General features: G+C 39.4%; 1 protein-coding gene and 1 long non-coding RNA gene across 3 annotated transcripts; one reads left to right on the forward strand and one right to left on the reverse strand.

The window, feature by feature from the left end:
- The first annotated feature begins 332 nt into the window (after positions 1 to 332).
- Positions 333 to 26328, forward strand: LOC113888669 (CB1 cannabinoid receptor-interacting protein 1). Of its 2 annotated transcripts, none has more exons than XM_027535705.1 (3): positions 333 to 897; positions 2993 to 3143; positions 26016 to 26328. In XM_027535705.1, exons 1-3 carry the CDS (start codon positions 719 to 721, stop codon positions 26136 to 26138), a joined length of 453 nt encoding a protein of 150 aa, XP_027391506.1. In that variant the 5' UTR covers positions 333 to 718; the 3' UTR covers positions 26139 to 26328. The 2 variants fall into 2 exon arrangements, with proteins under 2 accessions (XP_027391506.1, XP_027391505.1); XM_027535704.1 differs by lacking the exon at positions 26016 to 26328 and adding an exon at positions 23603 to 24598 and having other exon boundaries at positions 350 to 897.
- Positions 24463 to 25638, reverse strand: LOC113888670. The gene is made up of 2 exons (XR_003510032.1): positions 24817 to 25638; positions 24463 to 24700 (listed from the first exon to the last, which is right to left on the reverse strand). It is a non-coding gene; the product is annotated as an uncharacterized LOC113888670 (long non-coding RNA).

Genomic DNA, 26328 nt, shown 5'->3' on the forward strand with positions numbered 1-26328 from the left:
CTAATCCAGGATGGTTTGCAATCCACATTACATGGAATTGCGAGTATCCTCAGCCTTGTCCCCTAAGCTTTGGAAAAACATGTCTCCTGAGATTAAAATCACTAGCTAACGGTTTCCTGCCCCGCTTTGGCCCCTCAGCTTCCTCCTGCCTGGCTGGGGCCAGATCCGCGAGCAACGGTGTCCACAGCTCTTCGCTGTGCGAGGGGATATCCAGATCCCGGAGTCTTGCGGCTGCCTCTTAAACCCAGGATCTACCCTGTCCCTCCCCATCCTCCCCTCCGCCCGCCCCGCGCTGCCCTAGGAGGAGCCTAAATGTCCGCTTCCCCCGCTGAAGGGGATTGTAATGCGTAAACAGGATTAACTCTCTCTCCTCCAGTTGCGCAGATCTGCCCGCGGCCTGCGGGCCGGAGTGAGCCCCATGGGTCCGCGGAGCGCGCGGCTCGAGGAGTGGGGGATGTGGGAGCATCGGACCTCGGAGCTGTCCCTGGGGCCCGCTTCTTCGCCGAGAGGGGCTGGGGACTACAGCCTGCGGAGCTGCTCCTGGGAAGCCGGGGCTGACGGCCGCGACGGCTCGGGCTCCTAGCGGCAGCCTCCGCTCCGCCACCTCCCTCTCCCTCCCCGCGCTTCCTCTCCGCCCACCGCGCTCCAGCCTCCCGGTCGCCGCTGGCTCAGTCCTCCGCCCCCCTGGAGCCGCCGCGCCCGCCCGCCCGCCCCAGCCATGGGAGACCTGCCGGGCCTCGTGCGCCTCTCCATCGCCCTGCGCATCCAGCCGAACGACGGCCCGGTTTTCTACAAGGTGGACGGGCAGCGCTTCGGCCAGAACCGCACCATCAAGCTGCTCACGGGTTCCTCCTACAAGGTGGAGGTGAAGATTAAGCCCACCACGCTGCAGGTCGAGTGAGTGCGGGCGCGCGCCGCGGCTAACCGGCCCGTCTCGGGATACGCTGGGTGGAACGAGGTCCCCGGGACAGCCAGAGCCTCTCCCGGGCACCTCTTGCCTCTCACCTCGCCCGGAGGGCCCAGGAGGTTTTGTTGGGGGGAGGTATGAGGTCAGCTGTCTGCTCCCTAGGTCATCTCCTTCGCTATTCTCGCTTCCCTCCACGCCTTAAGGGTGAGGTGTTTAAAACTGCAACTGGAAGCCAGGGGATTGGGGGTTTTTTCTTGTAAATTTCTCATCCCTTCTGTCCAGCCATTGATGTGGACCCTCAGGCGGCCGGGGTGGGGCGGAGGGGAGAAGCTCGCCCTGGGCTTCACCTACCGCAATTCCGGTTCATCTCCGCCGAGTTCTGCGAGACTGAAGGAGGGAAAGAGGCTGAGTTATGAGGTATAAAATTGGGGGTGGCTGATTACTGGGGCTTCTTAAGGATGCTCGCCACTCATCCATCAGCCATTATGAGCCTGGAATCCCGGGGCTGGAAGAGCAAGCCTGAGGGCAGCCTTCCCCACTTAGGCCTAGTTTTCTTTGCCTGGTGTGTTTCTTTTTCTCCTGAATTGTCTGTTTCAGCCTGATGATGGGATTAGCAGCATCCTTACAACAAAAGGATGGTGGTGTGTGTGTGTGTGTGTGTGTGTGTGTGTGTGTGTGGCAGAAACTATCTCGTCTCTGCTATCAGAGGTTGATGTATCCAGTAAACCTCGGGCTAGAAAGTCAGTGTAGAAGAGTGCAGGAACGGGGAAGTATCCTTTACCATAAGAGGTGGAGTCCTTTACCTCTCAGCTTCTGCCTAAGCATGGTGGAAAGAGGAAAGAAACCACCCCGTATTGTATCTACTACCATTTGCTGAGCTCAAAAGGTGGGGTGCAGAGAAAGGGCTGATAGGTTAAGTCTCCCCCAATACACCTTAATTCAACAAAGTTGTATCGGCCAATAGACTTTAATTCAACAAAGTTGTATCCACCTTCTAGGTGCCAGGCTCCAGTTGAAAGACCTAGAATCAAACCTGGGTTGATTCTGATGCTCTTGGTCTATTTACTTGTCAGCATCCCCAGCAGCTCCAAGCATCCATTATCCTCACATTTCCCAGTGTTCTATGCATCTAGATATGATCTAGACTTTTCCTTTCCCTTTTTTCCTGGCAAACTCTTCTACCAAGTTACCTGGTCTAGTTCCCTCAGGATAGTTCTCTATTTTTCAAGTTAATCTAAAAACAAATTTGTGTTAATGATAAAACTTTTTTTTTTCCTGTTATACTTTAATTTTTTCAAAGCGCTTCAATGCCCTAACTAGAGGTTCTCAAACCTGAGTGTACATGAGAATCACCTAGAGGGCTCTTTAAAACACAGATGACTAAAAAAAAAAAAAAAAACACAGATGACTGAACCTCACCTTAAGTAGATGTAGTAAACTCTAGCACTAGAGTGGAGCTTAAGAATTTGCTTTCTGATAGGTTGGCAGGTGATACTGACATTGCTGGTCCAGGGATGAGACTTCAAGAACCATTACCCTAACATGAGGAATGATGCAGTGAGAATTTTTGGTATATGCCTGGCTTGAGGAAGTGTACCCCCCAAATCATGGACCCCTAATGTTCTATTGTTGCAACAGAAAAAAAAAATTATTAGAGAACTTGTTCAGTGGTTCTGAATTCTACCTGTGCATTAGAATCACCTCTGCAATGTTAAAATAAATTTACAAATGCCCAAACCACACCCCAAGCCAAGTGTTTGAAATAGGCTGGGTATAGCTAGATTTTTAAAAGTTCCATGGATGAGAAACTAAAGAGGAAGACCATTGACAGAATCTGACTTAGCCTTGTACAAGTATTCTGGATGAGAATACTCATGTCAATCCAGAGAGATTAAGCATTGATCTAGGTTCACATGACTGGTTAGTTGGGAAAGACAAGCTCCCTAAAGTTTCAGAACTTTCTATCACACCACAGTGTCTCTGTTAGCCAACCCTGTATGGTTTCTGCCCAGGGTTATGGTCCAGACCAGGACAGGGTGCCTAAGCTAATATCTACCATATATGATCAACTCAAGTCCGTTGCAGGAACATTTCCATTGGTGGTGTGGTTGTCCCACTGGAACTGAAGTCTAAAGAGCCCGATGGGGACAGAATCGTATATACAGGAACATATGACACAGAAGGTGTGGCCCCAACCAAGAGTGGAGAACGGCAGCCCATCCAGATCACCATGCCGGTAAGGTCTACTTGGGAGTGTTGGGGTATGATGCCAAAGCAAATGGAAACCATGTAAAGGAAAATAATCACTATTTTCCCTTAAGAAAGGATATAAAATCAAATATTATGAAATGTTATATCAGCTCATAGTTTCATATATTTGTTCATAATGTCCCAGTTGTTGTTCTAGTCTCTAAGTCATGTCCAATTTTTTGTGACCCCATGGACTCTAGCCTGCCAGGTTCCTCTGTCTATGGGATTTCCCAGACAAGAATACTTCCCAACCCAAGGATCGAACCCACATCTCCTGCATTGGCAGGCAGATTCTTTACCACTGAGCCACCTGGGAAGCCCAGTGTCTCAGTACAGTTAATTAAATAATCCATGCTTCTCCAGTGATCAGTTTTATAGTAATTTCTTTGTGGCAAAAAATGAATTCTCTCGCTACATTTTTGTTATCTGTTCCATTGATCTGCCTATACTTAATGCCACTGCTGCACTGTTTTTACAGTACATGTTTGTGTATTTTATAATTGGCCACCTTACTGAACTTGCTTACTAAAATTCTTCATTCATTTATCTTGGATTTTTCAGGTAGATAGTCACAATCTATTAATTCATATCATAGTGTCATTTTCTGGGTTTTTTTTCCTGCCCTTATTGCACTGGCTAATGTTTCTAGAATAATGTTTTCTACTAATAGTGGTAATCCTTATCTCCAACATTTCACTATTAGATATACTGTTGGTTTCAAATATTTGTCTTGTTAAAACATCCTTTTTCTGGTTCATTAAGAGATAATTGGGAGATGTGTTGAATTTCATTTCATTCCTTTACCCATCTATGGAAATAATATAGAATACTAAACTTCTCATTTCTTCAAAGAAACCCTACTTAATGTCACTTATCATTTTTAATATGTTGTTACATTGAAAATGCTAATATTTAAGGGTTTTAGTTTTTAATTTTATATTTTTTTTGTTTGGCTGATTTATCAGCAAATATGTAAAGACTTCCTCTATATATCAGGCATTGGGGGAAGAGTGGTGAACAGAATAGATTTCCCTGGCTTCATAGGGCTTCTAATCTAGAGGAGGAAAACATACTTTATACAAGATTATCAATAATAAAGTAAATAATTATTATTGTACAAAATGTACTAAAAAAGTAGTGGTACCCTTGGGACATATACCAGGGGTCTTAGTCTAGCCCAAGATTTAAGGGATGGCTTTCTTAAGAGCTGACAGAAGAGGGAACACTTGAGGAAAAAGGAGCTACAACGATCAACAGCTGGAGGACAGCAAAATGTGTTTCAAGGAATGAGTAGCCCAGCATAGCTTGAGCAGACAGTGAGGTACAGACTGACTTAAGATTAAGATGGATTTAACACAACATTGTCGGAGAAGGCGATGACAACCCACTCCAGTACTCCTGTCTGGCAAATCCCTTGGACGGAGGAGCCTGGTAGGCTGCAGTCCATGGGGTCGCTAGGAGTTGGATACGACTTAGCGACTTCACTTTCACTTTTCCCTTTCATGCACTGGAGAAGGAAATGGCAACCCACTCCAGTGTTCTTGCCTGGAGAATCCCAGGGATGGGGGAGCTTGGTGGGCTGCAGTCTCTGGGGTCGCACAGAGTCAGACATGACTGAAGCGACTTAGCAGCAGCAGCAGCAGCAGCAACCCAAGATTGTAAATCAACTATATTCCAATAAAAATTTTTTTTAAAAAAAGATTAAACTGGAGAGGTAAATAGAGCTTAGATGTTATAGGGCCTGCTTATTGAATTTACCTTCATGCCTCTGGGAATCCATTGAAAGTTTGTTAGTCAACTTTGGTATACAATTTACATAAAAATTTTATGTAAATATATTCACCAGGCTAGATTACTGGAGTGGGTAGCCTTTGCCTTGTCCAGGGGATCTTCCCAACCCAGGGATCAAACCCAGGTCTCCCACATTGCAGGCAGATTCTTTACCAGCTGAGCCACAAGGGAAGCGTAAATATATTAATACACCAATTTAAACTGTACAGTAACATAGATTTTGACTAGTGTATAATCACCACCCCAATAAAAATATAGAACATTTCTGGTCATCCTGAAAATTTCCTCCATGCCTATCTGTAGTCAGTGCCCCCAGTCTTAGCCACTCTGAGCTTTTTGTCTCAATAACAGTTCTAATGGTTCTAGAATTTCATGTAAATAGAATCATGGCATTGTGGCTGATTTCTTTCACTTAGCATTATGTTGTAGTATAATGTTTTTGTTTAAATAGTTGGTTCCTTTTGTTATGAGTAGTATTTCATGGTAAGGATATATAAGAGTTTATTTATCCCTTTACCAATAAATGAACAGCTGGGTTGTTTGCAGCCTTTGGAGTTATAAATAAAATTGCTATGAATATTTGAGTATGAGTCTTAAAGTGAACATGTTTTCATTTCTCTTGAGTAAACACCTAAGAGGAGATTTAACAAATCACATGGTAAGTATACATTTAACCATATAAGAAATATCCTGATTGTTGTACCATTTCATATTTTTACCAGCAATGTATAAGAATTCTAGTTACTTTACATAGTTAATTATATCAGTCTTTTAAGTTTCGAAATGCAAAAGACCTACAAGAGCTAAAACATTTTATTTCATGATCTATATTTTAGTCTTTAAATTGGATAGCCTAAATCTTTCAGCTTTGTTTATTCAAAGTCATTTTGACTATTCTAGGCCCTTGGCATTATTATATAGATTTTAGCATGAACTTGTCAGTTCATTCTCCAATTCTCCAAGAACTGGAATATTAATTGGGTTTGCAAATTGGGCAGTTTGGGAAGATTTGACACTTAAATATTGAGTCTTCGGATACATAAATACATCTGTTTATTTAGGTCTTAAAGCTTTAATTTCTCTATATAATGCATTACAGTGTTTCCTGTACAGATTTTATATATATGTTGTTAAATTTTTCATTAAGTATTTCATATTTAAATACTATTATATATGGTGATTTACTATTTATAGAAATAAAATTGATTTTTTTCTATATTCATCTTGAATTCTGAGGCCTTGCTAATCTCACTTGTTAATCCTAATAGTTGTTTGGGATTTTTTTTTTATAGAACACTTAAGCTTTTCCATGTTTGATATAATGTCTTCTGCAAAGAAAAAGTTTTTCTTCTTCTTTTTCAATTCATATTCCTTTTATTTCTGTCTTGATGGCAATGCCTAGGACCTCCAGTTTGATGCTAAGCAGAACTGATGAGAGTGGACATCTTTGTTCCTTAATCTCAGAAAGAAAGCATTCAGTTTTTCAACACTAAGTACAATGTTAGCTGTAGGGTTTTTTATTAAATGCCTGTTATCAGGTTAATGAAGTTCCCTTCTATCACTAATTTATTGAAATTTTACTGAGAGGTTTAAAAAATATGAATGTGTAATGTTTTCAAATATTCTTTCTTTACCTACTGGGATGATCATATAATGTCTTCTTTATTCTCTAGTAGATTTTATTGTTTATTCAATGTTGAAACAACTTTGAGTTATTGAATACTAGGATAAATACCAATTGGTCAATGGTATGTTCCGTGTATATTTGACTGGATTTGATTCATTAACATTTTATTGAGGATTTTACATCTGTGTTCCTGAGAAATATTGGTCTGTGGTTTTCTTTTTTTGTATTGTCATTGTCTAGTTTTGGTATCAGAATAATAATAAAATTATTTGAAAGTTGTTCACTCTTCTGTTTTCTGGAAGAGTTTATATTATTATTATTAAAATATTATTTTTATTTAATGTTGGATAGAATTCACCAATGAAGGCACGCATTTCATTTTGTTTAAAGGCTTTTAGTTACAAATTCAACTTCCTTCTTTGATAACGGGCTATTCAGGTTTTATTTCTTGAGTTAATTTGTATAATTTGTCATTGATATCATTGATTTATTTCAACTAAATTGTCAAATTTGTTGGCACAAAGGTGTTGGTAATAATCCTCCACCATCCTTTGATGTGTTAGGATCTCTAATAATGTCCACTCATTCTTTATGTTTACGAATTGCCATTCCTCCCTTATCCCCAACCAGTCTAGCTAGAGATTTACCAATTTTATTGGCTTTTTCAAAAACCCAGTTTTGTTTTCATATGCTTCACTGACCCATTTTTCTGTTTCATTGATTTTCAATCCTATCTGAATTATCTCTTTCTTTTGCGTGCATTAAAATATTTTAATTTAGGTTATACACACAGAGATAGAATTTGAGTCTATAATGTTCTTACCAAATTTGAGTTATTTTTAATTTTTATTTTGCCTCAAATTCTTTCCAACTTTACTCTCTCCTTTTCTTGTAGTGCTTCAATTACACATTGGACAGTTTGGTATTATCCTATAGGTCTTTAAGATCTTGTCCAATTGCTTTTATGGATCTCCAAATTATATACTTTCTATGGAGAAGGTAATGGCACCCCACTTCAGTACTCTTGCGTGGAAGATCCCATGGACAGAGGAGCCTGGTGGACTGCCGTCTATGGGGTCCCGAAGAGTCGGACGACTAAGCGCCTTCACTTTCACTTTTCACTCTCATGCACTGGAGAAGGAAATGGCAACCCACTCCAGTGTTCTTGCCTGGAGAATCCCAGGGACGGGGGAGCCTGGTGGGCTGCCGTCTATGGGGTCGTACAGAGTTGGACACGACTGAAGCGACTTAGCAGTAGCAGTATTGATATATACGCAAGTTCACTGTTTTTTTCATCTGCCCCAATTTACTCATGCTTGTTTTCTGATTTTTTTTCTATCATTATATTTTTCAGCTCTAGAATTTTTATCTGTATTTTCTATAGTTTCCATTTCTCAAGGTTCCTGATCTGTTTGCCCATTTTGACCATATACCCCTTTACCTCTTTGAGCATATTTATAATTGCTGGTCTGAAATATTTATTTGGTAAATCTGGTATCTAATCCCATTTAGAGCAGGAATGACTTTTTTCCTGAATATGGGTCATGCTTTCCTCTTTTGTTACTTGTTTGATAATATTTGATTAGAAACTAAACATTATAGATGGTATATTATTGATTTTAGTTTATTTTATTCTTCTGAGGATTATTCTCTTTTTGAGTTACATTCCTGGACTGAAGCAGCAAATTCTGTCTTTCCAGTAGGATAGCAGCTGAAGTCTCTGCTTACTTTTTTTCAACTTCCAGTTGCTGCTCTAGCCTAGTCCCCTTTGTCCCAGTGGAGTTTAGCAGTCAGCTAAGGAATTGGACAGTTTATACTAAGATTTTGGTATCATCCACCCTCAGGTTCCTCTAAATTTCCAGTTTCTCTGCCAGTCCTGAGCCCTTTGCTTTGGTACTTTCAAGCCATTAAGGCTTCAACTTCTCAGGTTTGGGAATGCATTCAATTAAAAAAAAAAAAAAAAAAAAGGCAGCAAACTTCCAAATCTTATTCAGCATAACTTTCTCTTTCAAAAAGAGACGCTTCACTTAGATGAAATCAACCATGCTAACACCCTGATCTGGGGACATCTGAGGAGCCTGACGTCCTATAGTCCATGGGGTCGCAGAAGAGTCAGAAACGACTTAGCGACTAAACCACCACCAATCTCTTGAACTATGAAACAATAAACTTATGTTGTTTGGTGGGGGGAAATAGACTCTTTACTGGTTTGTCTGCTTTTTCAAGCAGGAAAAACCCCCTCCCAGCAGCCTATACGTGCGATTAGCCTGTAGAATTATGGCGTAGTCATAGTCAAGATTTTGGGTCTCACCTCTTCTGTAGCTCTCTTGCTTCCAGGATTTTCTCCCTAAATTTCCAGCTGCTCTTCCAGCCCAGGACACTCTTCTCCCTTTTCCAGTAGGTAAAACTGCTGTTTCCTTCTTCGAGAACTGCCTGGGATTGGGGAGCACCCTCAGGCAAAAAACCACAGGGACAGTTCTTAATTGTTAGAATTGAGATCCTTCAAGAGGAACTGATTTCTGTCTTGCTTTCAGTTGCTTTTTAAAGGCATCAAATAGCTTTTGTTTGCGTTTTGTCAGTTTCTTACAAACTTACATCTTTGTAAGTTTCATCTAACAGTTCCACTCCACTATTATCATCATTTTAAAAAAACATTTCAATGTAGGACTTCCATTTCCTGGTAACGGTGATAAGATTTGCCAGTTGTTAAAAATCAGTCTAGTAGCAATGTGTAGATTAGAAAGGGAAATGGGCAAAGGACAGAAGGTCTTCACAGTTTCAGATGGGTTGTTAGAGTTAATCGCTTTATAAAATGAATTGGGCACATTTTCATAGTTTGTGCTCTGAAACTGTTTACATGGTGTATGATTTAGCTGTTATTTGAAAGTCTGACAGAATTTCCCCATGAAAGTCAGGATCCAAAGTAAAGATATTTGGAAAGAATATCCATAACTTTAAACTTAGTCCATTAAGTTTGCCTTTGGAGAGGCTTTGAAGATTTTATTGAGTCCATTTTAGTTGGTTTTCTGAGAAAACTATCCATTTCTACAGAAACACATTTTAAAAGGTATTTTTAGACTTCTAAAAAAATATTTGAAGATCACATATCCAGTAAAGGGCTGGTGGATCAAAATAGATTTCTTTTGTATCAAACAAGTATGCTTCTATTCTAGTGTATCAAGAATAGCATATGTATCAATAATTAGAGTTAAAGGAATGATTAACTGGAAGCAGAATTGCAAATGCTTATCAGAATTTTATTTTTGTTAATTTTTTTTAATTTTATTGAAGTTTAGTATATTTACAGTGTTGTGTTAATTTCTTCTGTATAGCTAAGTTACTCGGTCATATATGTTTATATTTTCCAGAAAATCCTGGAAGACTATATATATATATATATATATATAGTGTTTTTCATAGTCTTTTCCATTATGGTTTGTCATAAAATATTGAACATAGTTCCCTGTGCTATACAGTATGACCTTGTTGGTTTTCTATCTTATATATAATAGTTTGCCTCTGCTAATCCCAAACTTCCTTTCCTTCCCTCCCCTACCCTCTCTCCCCCTTGGCAACCACAAGTGTGTTGTCTATCTCTGTGACTCTGTTTTTCTTTCATAGATATGTTGATTTGTATAGTATTTTAGATTCCACATGTAAGTGCTATCATATGGTATTTGTCTTTTTCTTTCTGACTTACTTTGCTTAGTATGATAATCTCTAGGTCTATCCAAGTTGCTGCAAATGGCATTATTTCATTCTTTTTGATAGCTGAGTAATATTCATTGTATGTGTGCACCACATCTTATTTATCCATTCATCTGTCAAAGGACATTTAGGTTGTTTCCATGTCTTGGCTAAATGGTGCTGCTTGAACATAGTGATGCATGTATCTTTTAAAACTTTTATTTTTGTCTGGGCATATGCCCAGGAGTGGGATTGCTGAATCATATGGCAACTCTCTTTTCAGTTTTTTTGGGGAAACTCCATACTGTTTTCCATAGTGTCTGCACCAATTTACATTCCCACCAATGGTGTAGAGATCTCCGCCCCCTGTCCAGAATTTGTTATTTGTAGACCTTTTAATGATAGCCATTCTGACTGGTGTGAGGTGGTACCTCATTGCAGTTTTGATTTGCATTTCTCTAATAGTGATGTTGAACATCTTTTCATGTGCCTATTGGCCATCTATCAGAATTCTAATGAGAGCTCAAAAGGCCATAGAGCTGACTTTAAGTTGTTCATTCTTTCACTGAACTGGTACTGAGCCCTGGATTAGGTACAGAGGCAGTCACAGTAGATGAGACTGTATCCCGTTCCAGGTGGTCACCGGACAGGAGAGGAGACCTCCCCTCCCCACCTTCTCCCTGGAGCCAGTATGGGCAGAGCTATAACTTCCTGGGGTTTTAAAAGGGTGTGGAGTCACACTTCTTTTGCTGCAAGTGTAAAAACAACACTAGGGAGAACAATTAATAAACAATTTAGAACTTGGTTAAAAACTTAATTGGATTTGTAAACTAAGAACATCTACATTATTTTGAATGAGACTGAAACACAGTATTTTTTTTAATGTGAGTATAATTTAAACACATCCATAAAAAGAAAGATTTTATTATTCACAGTAAGTCTGGATTGCCTGTCCAGGTACCTGCTAAAAGGCTGGAGAGCTTTTAAGTTATGCAGTGCCTTTGGGGTGTGTTTTGGGGAAAAGAATCTCTACGCTCTAACTCAAGAATCCTGAGTTCCATCTGTAAAGCCTAGATTCTTCCATATAATTTCCACTCTAGAAGAAGCAGGTGATTGATAGTTGAATGTTCCAGCAGTGATCACATAGCGTTAGGTTTGAGCATTGGCCATGCATTTGTGTTTTATTTGTAGTAGGCTGATTCTCAGGAAAACAATGGAAATTAGAGGTTTTCTGTATGTTAGCAGCTCTGGTATTGAATTCAAATGTTCATTCTAGTGGTGAAGCTTTCAGCTAGTTTCATCATTATCCTGTGACATTTTTAAGTTACCATTATTATGACTCAAATTTTAAAAAGTGTAGACATACCATATTCTCACAGGCAACACCAAAACCGTGAACTATCCAGGTAAATACAGTCAGTTAAGCAGCAAGTTCCTGGATTATTAAAATTACATACTTTATCAAGGGAAACATCAGTGGTGTGGGTGCCTGAGGAAACCTCTAGAATGTGAGAATTAAAACTGGAAGTTATGAAGGTATTAGGAGGCCATCTTCTTCTATAATTAACTGTGTGTTAGTCCCTCAGTTGTGTCCGACTCTTTGAAACCCCATGGACTGTAGTCTGCCAGGTTCCTCTGTCCATGGGATTCTCCAGGCAAGAATACTGGAGTGGGTTGCCATTCCCTTCTCCAGGAGATATTCTTGACCCAGGTCTTCCGCATTACAGATGATTCTCTGTCATCTGAGCCATGAGGGAAGCCCCATAATTAACTGTGATTCCAGGCAGTGGGATCCCAGGCTTAACTCAGTGGGCCTGTTTCTTTAATACAAATAGGTGGATTCTACTCTTTGATCACTAAGACCACTGTCAGCCCTAACAGGGTATAAAAATTATAAACTTACCCATAGGGTATGATACTAGTTATTTGCTGAAGAAGTCAGATTCTCAAATACTGTCATTTAGGATGACACCAACTAGGACTGAAACCCAACAAATCCATATAGGATTCCTTCCTGGTTGGGTACAGGCATGCCGAGAAGTGTGGCAATGCATCCCAGCGTCTCAGGGGATTTGCATGTTTCTTTAAAAAACTGTGAAATATCAAGACAAGATTCAGAAATGTGAGCAAACTTTTAAAGCACCAGGTAATCCCTACATTTTTATTTGGTTCATTTTCAGATTAACTTCCACATAAATACATTCTATAGTTGCAATCATTTTTAATATATATTGTCCAACTTTCTACATATTTTTAAAATTTTAATGGTAATATAAGACTCTATCACAATGTATCACGATTAGATTTACCCAGATATTAGATATATTGATTGTCCCATCATAAAAAGTGCTATAGTGTAAAATTTTATATATGTATATACATATATATCTACCTCAATCTGAGTAAAAATATTTGGTCAAAAGAACTGAATCTTTAAGGTTGTTCTCCAATATGGCATTTTGGTGTTTGGTTTTTTTTAAGTTGTACATACTATTTTACAATGTTGCTAGCAATGAAGAAGCCTACTGACTTTGTTATAATTATGACATCACCAAGAATCACTTCAAATGTAATAGATTTTCCAGTTTACTTTTCACTATCACAAGAATGAACATTTCTACATGTCAATTTAATTTTGTTTCTTCTGTAGATTGTTCTTTCATGTTTTGTCAATGCTTCTGTTGAAAATTATTTTTTTAAATCACAGACTCCTAATAAAGAAAAAAATCTGTCATACCTATCCTATTTCTCTTACTTTTGCTCTGTTTTATTTTCCATTGTATAGGAATACAATTACACTAAAATTTTTCATTTTTTATTATGATTTCTTCTTTTAAAATGAAGATGGTTATTTTTTCATAGTCAACAGTCTATTTTGGCTTTCCCATAATTTTAGATTTTATGTGATTTAACTTTCCTCTAATTCAAACTTGATTTATGTTTATATTGTACATCATTTCCAAAAGATTTAAAATGGTATTTCACATTTTATGGGTCCAAGCAGTAAAGCCTAGGTCCTTAAATATAATTTCTACTCTAGAAGAAGCAGGTGATTGATTGTTCCAACAATGATCATACAGCTTTTGGTTTGTGCATTAGCCATGCATCTGTATTTTATCAGTGATAGGCTGATTCAATTACAGTTGAAATTAGAATTATTAACTGAAATTAGAAGTTTTCTTGATTAAGTAAGCAGCTGAAATGTTAAGTGAAAATTTCATTTTAGTGATGAAAGCCTTGCATATGCTTTAACACTATCCTATGACAAAACTTTTGTCAAGCTTAAGTATTACACATTGCTGACACAACCAATTACACAAGTAATAATGAAGTCTTGAGATGTCCAGGTAAAGTCAATTAATCAAGTAGGTGAAGCTACCAAGGAAAGCTGAATTAAAGGGACACCAAAACAACTTCTTATAAGTCTAAGGTTACCTCAAAATAGTTTCTCAGATTTTTAAACGTTGGATAAATGATGCTAGGATAAATTGGCTATTTGGGAGGCTCTGTTCTTCTTTCCTGATGCCTTTCCTTCTTTCGTGATCAAAAAATATTTCAGATGGATTATGAGATTATCTCTAAAGCATCAACTTTGTAAAAAAAAATCAAAATGAAAAGAATCTATCTAAACCTAAAAGAAATGGAAGAAATTCAAAGGTAAAAATGGAAGAAATCCAAAGATTAAAAATGGAAAACTCTGATTACATAAATGTAGGTTTCCTATTAAACATTGTAAGCAAAGTTAAATTAAATTTTCCTTAAAAGGCAATTTAAACCAAAAGGCAAATGATACTTGGTGACACGTGAAAAGCTTATTTATAACATGGATGGTTAAGCAGTGTTGCCTCGATTTACCACTGCCTGTGCAGACAATGCTGCAGCCCTGAAGCTGAACTCAGGATGTTATCAAATGCCATCTGACTTAGATTAGTGGCAGTGATCTCTTTATTCACATAATTCCAGAGGCCCTGGTACAAGGAATTAATGAATGATACCCAACTCTAAGTCCTTCGCTGACAGCTCAGTGGTAAAGAACCTGCCTGCCAGTACAGGAGACAGAGGGGATGTGGGTTCCATCCCTGGGTGGGGAAGATCCCCTAGAGAAGGAAATGGCAACCCACTCCAGTATTATTGCCTGGGAAATCCCACAGACAGAGGAGCCTGGTGGAGGGCTACAGTCCATGGAGTCACAAAAGAGTTGGGCACGGCTTAGTGACTAAACAACAACACCCAACTCTAAAAGCTCTCCACCCCCATTTCAAAGAGTATTGCTGACTTGTACTTTAATGGGACTAATTCTCCACTTAGTCCCTTCAAGGAGAGAGCTCAAAGGGAGATTCTGTCTGCGTTATGATAGTCATCACATTATTCCCCTTTTGTCTGGCCCTCTCAGACAGGAGACTGGGGGGAGTTTGGAGGAATGAGGCAAGCAGTACATGAGCCTGTTGTGAACCTGTGTTGTGCCGCTTACACATACGTTCCCAAACGTAAAATGTGTTCCTCATGTCAACTCTTTCTAATATTTTGGCACAATCTGTTACTTCATATATAAAGAATTCTTAGAAACCAGTAAGAAAGAGAACCTTACTGGACATAGGAAATTGAAAGAGAAGGACATGGGAAATTGAAAAATAAGCAAAAAGTAAAGAGGCTAAAGGAATGCAAATCATCAATAAATATTAAAGAATGATAATTTCACTATTGATAAATATATATATATAAATAACACAAGGCCAATGTTCACCCACAAAATTTGCAAATAGTAAAAATAATACTACTAATTCAGTGCTAGTGTATTTCTTTATGAAATATGATTTACTCTAAATTGATTTTGGGTCCTGCAAACTTGCTGAATTTGCTTGTTAATTGCTTCATAGTTTTTGCACACATATTTTTATTGTGAATTGAAAGTTTTGTTTCCCTTTTTCCCCCTCTTGCCTTAAGATACTGACTTAGGGCCACTAATACAATGCTGAACAGGAATAGAAGCAACTGCTCTCCTTGCCTTATTTCCATCTTATAGGGAAAGGACTCAGTTCACTTAACGTTGAAGGTGATGTTAGCTATTTTTTTTTATTGATGGCCCTTAATCAGACTGAAGAACTTTTCTTCTATTCCTAGTTTGGTGAGAGTTTTTATTATATATATGATAATAAAGTATAAGGATGGTAAAAGGTATAAATAAGGATGGTATAAGTATAAATAAGGTATAAGGCAGTTGAATTACCACATGTTCTTTCTGCATTTATTGATATGATTACATAGTGTTTCTCCTTTATTTTGTTAATATGGCAAATTACATGGATTTTCAAATATTGAACCATCCTTAAGTTCTGAAGATAAACCTCCCAGTGTAATATCCTTTATTATGTATTGGTGGACTTGATTTACTAATATTTCAAGCAAATAAAATTATATGTAAATTTTATGCATAAATCCATGAGGAATTTTTGTCTGCAACTTTCCTTTACCCGTAATATCCTGGTCAGGTTTTGGTATCAGGGTAACAGTGGCTTCACAAAATGAATTGAGACGTATTCCTTCCTTTGTTACGTAGAATCAGTATTTTCCCCTTAAGTGTATGAATTTATCAATGAAGGCACTGAGCCTGAAATTGTCTTCCTGGGAAGAATTTTAATTACAAATTCAATTTCTTTAGTAGTTAGAGATTTAGTGATAGTTTGTGTCTTTCAAAGAATTTGTACATTTGTACACCAAATGTATTGGTATATGTTGTTGTTTAGTCTCTAGGTTGTGGCCAACACTTTTGCAACCCAATGGACTGCACCCTGCCAGATTCCTCGGTCCTGGAGATTTCCTAAACAAGGATACTGGAGTGGGTTACCATTGCTTCTCCCAGGGATCTTCCCAATGCAGGGATTGAACCCATGTCTCCTGCATCGGCAGGCAGATGTTTTTACCACTGAGCCACCAGGGAAGCCCATTATTGGTATACCATTGTTCCTAATCTAAGGATCCCATGTTGTTACCAATATAGGATCAATAGTGATAGCATCTTTCATTCCTAATATTGGTAATTTGCCTTCTTTTTCCTGCTCAGTTTTATCAATTTTAAAGAGTTTTTAAAGAAGATTTTAGTTTCATCAGTTTTTCTTTACTGTTTTCCTTTTTCTGTTTCATTCGTTTCTGCTCTTTATTGCTTTTCTTCTTCTTACTACTATACAGTTAAAATTAAAAGAACTGGCAATGTCAGCTTTTGGAGAGAATGTATCAATAGAACAACTGAAATTCATATTGCTGGTGGGAAAGTAAAATGGCACAATCACTTTGGGAAAGTTTAGCAATTTCTTATGAAGTTAGGTATACTTATAAGACTTAGAACTTTTAACCCTATCTATTCAGCTAAGAGAAATGGAAAATAAGGATTTACTAATAAAACTTCAAACGATACAGGAATAGAGATGTTCAGAATCCAGTAGGAATTGGTAGGTCATACCACAGTAAAAGTTATAGATGCTTATTTACACTGAATTAGTTTACTAATGAAGTAACATCTATCAATACAGTAAGTTCATTCTGTGCTCCTAAGTCAATGAATTTCTGAGTCGCTTTATTCTTGATGAATTTCACAAGTCACTGGTGAAATTGAGTAGAATGGTGAATAGAGAGAAGTACTCTGGGGATTCTAGGTCATATGGTTGTAAGACCACCACAGAAATTGTTTAAAACAAATTCTTCAGGACTTCCTTGGTGGTACAGTGATTAAATATCTGCCTTCCAATTTAGGAGACATGAGTTCAATCCACAAATCGGGAAGATTCCATATGCCATGGGGCAACTAAGCCCATGTGCTACAATTACTAAACCCACACTCTAGAGCCCATGAGCCACAACTACTGAACCCATACAACAACTACCGAGCCCAAGTGCTGCAACCCAGAGCCTTTGTGCCGAGAGCCTTTTCTCTTCAACAGGAAAAGCCACCACAGTGAGAAGCCCATGTACCGCAACTAGAGAGTAGCCCCTGCTCTCCTTAGGGAAAGCCTGCACAGAGTAACAAAGACCCAGCACAACAGAAAAAAAAAATTAATAAAATATTTACTGTTTATTAACAAGTCAAGATTCCTCACTTAGTACTGAGGACAACAAATGATTCTCCTCTCCTTAGAATCTGATGGGTTCCCCTTCACATTGGTTGTGAAATTAAAGTGTACCAAGGCTTGTAACTTGTAAGAACACTAAAGTAAACAAAATGTCCAGATGTATAGTAGAGTGTCAGTTTCAGAATACGATAAACTGGGTGGTTTAAACACCAGATATTTATTTCTCACAGTTCTGGAGGCCGGAAATCCAAGATCAAGGTGCCAGCAGACCTGGTGTCTAATGAGAACACTGTTCTGATTCATAGACAGCTTCTTTCTTAGCATGGGAGAAACAGATAAGGAACAGAGAAACAGATCATCCCTCTCATGTCTACTTTTATAAGGGCACTAATTCTATTCATGAGGGCTCCATCTTCCCGCTGTAATTACTTCTGGAGGATCCCACTTCCAATACCGTCACTGGGGATTTAGGCTTCACCATATGAGTTTTGGGGAGATACAGTCAGTCTGTAGTGGCGTCCTAAAACATTCTACACATGACGATTCATAGATGTTCTTCTCATTCAGGGAGGAAAAAGAAACACTGTTCAGTAGCTTATAGCTCATTTGCTTGTACACTGGTTATCAGTTTCTAGATGAAAATGAGGAAACCTAGCTTCTTGACTTGCTCCTACCACTAGCTGGCTGCACAGTACTAGAGCAACTCACGTAACCTCTCTGAATTAGTTCTTTCATCCACAAAATGGAGATGTTAAAACCAGTCACAAGACTGAATGAGATTAAATGATAGTAATTGTGTATTTTAAAAAAGAGAGCTATTAAATGCACAGAATTATACTGTGTCTAATTGCATCACTGGGGAGCTTGCCTGGGTAGATTTTCCTTGGAAGGCACAGATGGGTTGGGAGCGGGTAGAGAGCTGTGTAGTTGTTTCTGTTCTTCAAAAACAATGTCAGCTTTGAAGACCCCATCTGTTCTTAGCCAGAACAGAAGAAATCCTGAGTTAGGTAGAGATGGCCAGGAAATAGAGCTTCAGAAGGAAGACTACAAAGAGCGCTTATGAGAAGTTAAAACAATTAAGATGTGGGAGAGAGGAAAATAATGCCTAGTCACCAGCAGTTAAGTTTACTATAACATGACCTTGAATCCAACATTAATAAAAGAGAAACAGAGTAGAATTTTTTTTTTTCAGGGCAAAATTTTAAAAATCATTTATTCATGAATCTGGAATGGATTCCCTCTCCCCCAACCCGCACACACATGATGACAGGAAAAGAAGGCAAACAGTGGTGTCCAGTCTCATTACACAGTGATGATACGACTCTCAAATCAGTCTGCTGATCACAGCAAAGAGGACGCTAACACCAATGAACTCGACACGATCACGTTAAAGAAGTTCATCAAAATCAGGTCTTTCTTATGAAAGAGGATTTGGAGTACGACCTCAGACAGGAATAACAGCACAGTTCTCTCTTACAGTCTCTATTTCACCGCACTCTGCCTACAGAGAGGAGCTAGCTAGTGAAGTTCAGAGTTCACCTGGGGGTTGCCTTACAAGTTTCAACCTCAGGCTCTTAGTCTCCTGCAGGTCAGATCAGCTAATGTCCAGAAGTTGTGTGTGTGTGTGTGTGTGTGCGTGCGTGCGTGTGTGTGCACGCGCACTCAGTCACTCAGTCCTGATTCTTTGTGACTCCATGGACTGCAGCCCACCAGGCTCCTTTGTCCATGGGATTTTCCAGGCAAGAATACTGGAGTGGGTTGCCATTTCCTTCTCCACAGAGTAGAATTTTTAGCTGTGACTTGCTGTCAACATATTTCTGTTTTGGTGTACTGTGTTACTGAGAATTCTTGGATGGAGACTTTCTTAGTTGTAAGGTTACTCAGATGTAAGTGTAGTGCCTTAAGGGCTTTCATTTTTGTTTATTGCCTGTGGTCATAATCATCTTTATTTGTTTTTGTGACTAACTTTTATTTATATCTAGTTCCAAAAAGGCTGCAGTATTGTTTCTCCCACTTACCTAACCTTGTTTCAAGCTGCTCCTGAGAAAGTTTAGTTGGTGTTTATAAAATATTTTTATAACTTAATTCAGTTGCACTTAAAATGTACAGTATCCTACGTTGGTCAAAAGTAATAGTAAGTTATCTCGGTGATTTGTAAAATGAGATATCAGTTTATTATTACCACTTAAGGGTGGTATTATAAACAAAGTTGTAATGTTTTCATTAGGATATATGTATCCTTAATAGGTTTTATTAAATCCCTAGGGTTTGAGGGATATTTATGTTAATTTTTCAGGGGTGATAGATCCATTTCACCATTTAAAATATTCTTTCTGCTTATAAGAGTAACATTTATTGCAGAAAATCTAAGTAGGAAGATAGAGAAAGTTTACTTTGGGAACTATTGTTAATATTTTTCCTTTTTCTTTTCTCTATACATCCTAGTGTATTTGAGCTCATTTTCAGCCATCTCTTTTCTGTTAACATTGTTTTAATCATCTTCTGTCATCATTAAAACTAAATTCCTGGGCTTCCCTGGGGGCTCAGTGGTAAAGAACCCATCTGCCAATGCAGAAGACACAGTTTCAATCCCTGATGAGGAAGGATTCGACATGCCCCTGGGCAACTAAGCCTGTGTGCCACAGCTACTGCGCCTGCTCTCTAGAGTCCACCGACCACAGCTACTGAGCCCATGTGCTGCAACTACTGAAGCGCACATGCCTCAGAGCCCATGCGCCCAACAAGGAGCCACCGCAGTAAGAAGTTCGGGCACCACAACCAAAGCATAGCCCCCACTCGCCACAACTAGAGAAAAGCCTGCACAACAGCGAAGACCCAGCAGAGGCAAAACTAAATAAATAATACATTAAAAAAAAACACCTAAATTTCTGTGTGGAGGTTATACATATTCAGGGTACAGATATACCACCATTTCTCATAATAACTTTCCTAAGGTTTTAGGCTTAAATTGCTTCTGGTATTTGAAAATATTTGCTAAGTTGATAGGTGAGCAAGTTACAAAACTCTGAAAGTTTGTATCTCTTTAATTACTAATAATACTACATTTGAATATTTTTCAGAGTTAGCCAATTGTTTTAATGAACTGTTCAGTTTTATCCAAATGTTCTTAGTAGTTCTTCACATATTTTATGTTAAGGATATTAGCTATTTGGTAAAACTTGTAAATACAATTTGGCTTAACATTTTTTCTGATTATAAAAGTAAAATTTGATCATTAAATCTTTAAAGTACCAATAAGTACATAGAAGAAAATTAAACTTATTCCATCAGCAGTAACATGTATAATTTTTTAAATGTAATTTATTTATTGGCTGCACTGGGTCTGCATTGCATGCAGGCTTTCTCTAGTTGCGGAGAGTGGGGGCTCCTCTCTAGTTGTGGTGCACGGGCTTCTCGTTGCTGTGACTTCTCTTGTTGCAGAGCCTAGGTTCTAGGGCATGGGGTTCAGTAGTTGTAGCCCCTGGCTCAGTAGTCGCTTCTCATAGTCTCTAGAGCACAGGCTCATTAGTTGTGGCATGTGGGCTTAGTTGCTGCACGGCATGTGGGATCTTCCTGGACCAGGGACTGATCTCATGTCCCTACACTGGCAGGCAGATTCTTAACCACTGGACCACCAGGAAAGTCTGTAACATGTATAATTTTAATGAAATTAATGCTAGACAGTCTTGTTGGTACTCTGCTTAGTTCAGGTGACAATACAGAATAATAGAAATTTTTTATTTAAATATTTACATTTAGAATTGTTACATAGTATCCCACTATATAGATATGCCATAATTAATTAAGGATGGAAATTTAGTATTTAGTTTTTCACTATTCTGAACCCTGTGATGTCAAGATAAATTATAAGTGAAATTGCTATACCCAAGTTATGTTCACAGCTTTACTTGATACAAATTACCCTTCCAAAAGGCTGTGTAATTCAGTTCCCACTGGCAGGGTTAAGAATACCTGTCTCCTTGTTGCTCATTAAAAATCAATATTTTTAATTTTTAATCAACTTTGTTGTATAGTTTACATTTAATAAATATACCCATTTTAAGTATACTGATCAATGAGTTTTAACAAACACATACATGTGCTCTTGTAACCACCACCCCAATCAAGATGTAAAATGTGTCCGTCACCTGCAAAAAGTTGCCTGTGGCACATTTTCATCAATCATCTATCCCCTCCTCCTACCTCAGGTAGCCTATGTAACCACAGATATTTCCTCTCAGCATAGATTATATTCTGGGGCTTCCCTGATGGCTCAGCAGGTAAAGAATCCACCTGCAGTGCAGGACACACAAGAGATGCAGTTTCAATCCCTGAGTCAGGGAGATCCCCTGGAGTAGGAACTGGCAACCCACTCCAGTATTCTGGCCTGGAAAACTCCATGACAGAGGAGCCTGGCATTCTATCACTATAAACTATATAGATACACATATGTATGTACAAACATATATGGAATCATATAGTACATATATTCTTTGGGGTCTGGATTCTTTTGCTCAGCATGACTTTGAAATCCAACCTTATTGCTGCCTGAATCAGTATGTTCTATTTTATTGTTAAGTAAAAAGCCTTTTTATATTAATAGATATACCAAAATGTGTCTATCAGCAGGTAAATGATGGAACATTTGGGTTGATTCCAGTCTAGGGCTTTTGTGAATAAAGCTGCATATTTGTGCACAGGTCTTTAAGTCATTCCTTTCTAAAAAGAGAGACTTCATTTTCTTAGCTGAGAGAAGATTTGTGGACTCGAGGTACATCATCCACTGTTACAAGTCAAGCAAATTTTCCAAAGGCAAGCCAAACCTTGTTTTGGGATCAGATTAACAAGATGAGGCAATGGTGCAGGATATAATTTTGAAAGCATCTTGGAAAGCTATCTGGGAAGCACCTGATCACCCTCCCCCTGTGGCAGCCGCAAGCAGAAGGCTCCTATTGCTCCCTGCCCTCCCCCCTCCACGTCTTCTGGCTCCTGACAAGTCTAAGAACCCTACTAAGTCAGTGCCTGTCTCCTCCCATGACAAGGGAGGGTCAGAGGAGAAAATAACAACAGGCATCATGCTATTTAATGCCAGGTCCCCTAAATAGCTCCAGGAGATGGTGGCAGGGTCAGGCTACCCTGCAGGCCACTTGAGCCCCTGCCCAGTGGCCTCTAGGGTATTCTGTACCCTCTTCTCAGCTACATGAGAATTGTGTGCTCATGACTCTGGAGGATTCTGTGCAGTGTTTTCAGGGCCTGTCTTCTGGAAGAAGAAGGCAAATTTCTTGGGAACAAGGAGCATCCCTTATACAAATTTTTCTATGTGCAAGGCACACAGTAGGTACTCAACTGTGGCTTTGGATAATGTATAATCAAAACCTGAGGCATGGGCATGGCTTATAAACAATAGTACTTGAAAGTTAGCGTCTTTAACAAGGAAATGCTTTCAATAAAATAGGTTTTCCTGGAGTTGAAATTAATGATGGGAGGGCAGTTGTATGTTATGTTTAGTCATGTTGTACACACGTTATTTTGTACAACTGTTTTTTGAAATAGAAACCAAAAACAATCAGTAAACACCATTCCCTCTCTTCTCTTCCCAATCTCCCTTCTGTGGCAAGCTCTGAAATTCTGAGATTCTAAGAGTCATTTCCAGAACTTAAATTTGGGAAACATATACATTTGGGGAGTTATTTTTATTAAAGGCAATATCATAGCAAATGCAATAAGTGCAATGGGAATATGATTTTATAGAGAAATAAATGACTTACAGATAGCTTTTCAGGAAAATCTCTCTTGTAACAGAGGAAGATCCTTCGTTAGAGTAAAAGGCCTAAGCTTTTATCACAGGAGCCTGGAGTAATTATACTGGTTACTAAAACGCAAGGGGGCAGAGTGTAGGGAGGAGAGTTAGTCGTTGCAAACCTCTTGGCGCAGGCTTCCTTTGTTCTTGCAGCAGTCCACATCGGTCAGGTCACAACGTTACCGGAAACCTCCAACAAGATGAATGTTACTCTCTGTTCTGCAACATTTTACCTCCATATGAGTAGAAAAGTGTACTCTTAAAAGTCAGAACCTTGAAAATGGGCTATCCTGTGTATTTCAGGTAACATTCTTACCTCGAAGCAAAACAATAGAATGTGAAGGTTAAAGTAAAAGAAACAGCTCTAAAATGGAGTCAGATTTGTTCTTCCCTATTAACACCTCTTCCACGAACATCAGCTGTCTACTGCTAGTGGCAGAATGAGTTTTTGATGGGGTGTGCTTCTCTTCCCTCAGTTCACTGACATTGGGACCTTCGAGACGATGTGGCAGGTCAAGTTCTACAATTACCACAAGCGAGATCACTGCCAGTGGGGAAGTCCCTTCTCTGTCATTGAGTATGAGTGCAAGCCCAACGAGACCCGCAGTCTCATGTGGGTGAATAAGGAGTCCTTCCTCTGAAGACAGCACTTTCTGATGCTGCTGGACAGTCTCTTCAGAGATCCAGTTTTAGACAACCCAGCACAAGCCTTCACCGAGGCACACCACACCACTGCTGTGTCCTGTCGGGTGCCAAGGACCCATTAGCCCCGATTATTTTTGAAAGTGTAATTCCCTTTGATTCAGTATCCCTGACACAAAAGATTGTGATGTTCCCTCCCTAAGGGGCTCTCTTTCTGTATTCTGTATTGATATCCCTGCCTCCAATTGTTCCTGGTCACCCTGGTGACCTCCTGGAGGAGCTTCCTGGAATCTTCAGGCCCTGTCCTGCACTTAACTTCTCCACTGAAGACTGTGCTGTTTTGTTTCCAAGTTGAGTGCTTCCCTCTTTTTTGTTAAATGTTAAATAAAAAATAACAATGTGTGTGGGTTCCATCCAAGTATGCTGTGGTAACATGTAACTTGCAATGTTTTCCAACTCTCAAAGCAGGCTTTGTGAAAATGTGATGCAAACAGCAGTCAATGGGACTCAAGAGTTGTGCTTTCTACAAACAGCTTGGCTTTTTCAGGGAAGGATAATGACAGAAGAAAAGGACAAATGTTTAAGGATTTATAACTTAGTAAAACCCAAGTAATGTATTGTGCTGTGGCCTAGTGAAAGTGGGAGAGAGCTTGCGTGGACCACTGTTAAGATGACCAAAAGTGACAAGGTCACCTTTTTGGTAAGTGATTGTGGTGTCCAAACAGGCATACTGATGGCCTCCCTACATTCCCCTCCACTTGAACTTTGTAAAACTGTGTATGGAAATGTAATCAACTTTTGATATTTCTTAATAAAGATATTGAAAATCATCCTTGACTTACCTTCTTAGTTTGGGCGATGTTCAGCAGGTAGACCTCTGCTTCAGGTCAGCTCTACTAAGACTGTTCCCGAGTCCAAACTGGTACTGCTAACTGCGTGACAGGTCAATAAATCAAGAGATGACGTGTCGGGTCGAAGAATAGAACTTCATTTGGAAAGCCAGCAACCCAAGAAGATGGTGGACTAGTGTCCCAAAGAACCATCTTACCTGAGTTGAATTCAGGCATCCTTCAGAATACTAAAAAGGGAGGAAACGTGGCTGATTGTTGCAAACTTCTTAATGTCAGAGTCATTTTACTTGCAGCTGTCTGCATAGGTCAGGTCATGGTGTTCTGCAAACCTCCAACAAAACAAATGTTATTCTCTATGTTCTGCAACCTTTTAATCTCTCTATGATTAGAAACTGGTACACTTTTAAAGGTCAGAGCCTTGAGAATGGGCTTTCCTGTGTATTTCAGACTGTAGGCCACATTCTTTTATAAAAGGTACAGAGCCAGCATGACAAAGCACAGGCAACAGAACACAAAGATTGGAGCTAAAGGAATAGATCCAATATGAAGCCAAGTTTATTTTTCTCTGTTACAAGATCTCCACCTATGTTGCAAGGCCAGGGGGATATACCTGGAGTAGAATTAGCACACTTACTCATTGATCAATTCTGACCCTTACACAGGGAATACTCCACCTGGCTCCAACAAAGCAAACGCAGGCTTGAGTTCTTGGTGAACAATCAAAAAATGTCCCTCTCCTTGCCTCCATTCCTTCTTCCAGGGTGACCAGTCCCCCATCAGCCAGCCATGTAGCTGAGCTGTTTGAGGATGTGGCTCTGTAACTGTGCGTGTCCATCAAGGTAGAGGCCTCCTTGCCTGCTCCCAGACACTGCAAGACACCTGGCACAAAGCCAATATTCCATGCAGGTTGAGGATAAATCTCTAAAAGGCAAAGAACCATTCTCTTGAAAAGTGACTTAATGGAAATTCCCTGACTGTCCAGTGGTTAAGACTCTGTGCTTCTAATGCAGGAGGGCTTGGGTTTGATCCCTGGTCAGGGAACTAGGATCCCACATGCCATGCAGTGTGGCCAAAAAATTTTTTTAATATATATAAATATATTTGCACATAGATGAGGGAGAAAAGAAAAGTAACTTACCACTTGGTAACAATATGTAATGTTCACTTGGGAAGCACAAATCCTACTGGGTTGGAAAAAGTTAGTTGGGGATTTGTTTCTTGCTGCCTGTGAACCTTCCATGTAAGAATGAAAAGTGAAAGTGAAATTCACTCAGTCGTGTCCGACTCTATGCAGTCCATGGAATCCTCCAGGCCAGAATACTGGAGTGGGGAGCCTTTCCCATCTCCAGGGGATCTTCCCAACCCAGTGACTGAACCCAGGTCTCTTACATTGCAGGCGGATTCTTTACCAGCTGAGCCACAAAGGAAGCCCAAGAATACTGGAATGGGTAGCCTATGCCTTCTCCAGGAGATCTTCCCAACCCAGGAATTGAACCGGGGTCTCCTGCATTGCAGGTAGATTCTTTACCAACTGAGCTATCAGGGAAGCCTGGGACTGTTGTAGAAATGAATTTGGAAGACTGGCCGCGGAACTTCTGCACCTGTATGTTACTTACCTGCAATGAGGCTGGACTGCCAGCAGAGCCCAGCAATGCCTTGGATTTGGGCTGATCGTGAGTGGTATTAAAAGAGAAGAGTATGCTTCTCAA

The sequence above is a fragment of the Bos indicus x Bos taurus genome, unplaced genomic scaffold, assembly GCF_003369695.1.
Source record: "Bos indicus x Bos taurus breed Angus x Brahman F1 hybrid unplaced genomic scaffold, Bos_hybrid_MaternalHap_v2.0 tig00000856_arrow_arrow_obj, whole genome shotgun sequence".
NCBI classification, from domain to species: domain Eukaryota; kingdom Metazoa; phylum Chordata; class Mammalia; order Artiodactyla; family Bovidae; genus Bos; species Bos indicus x Bos taurus.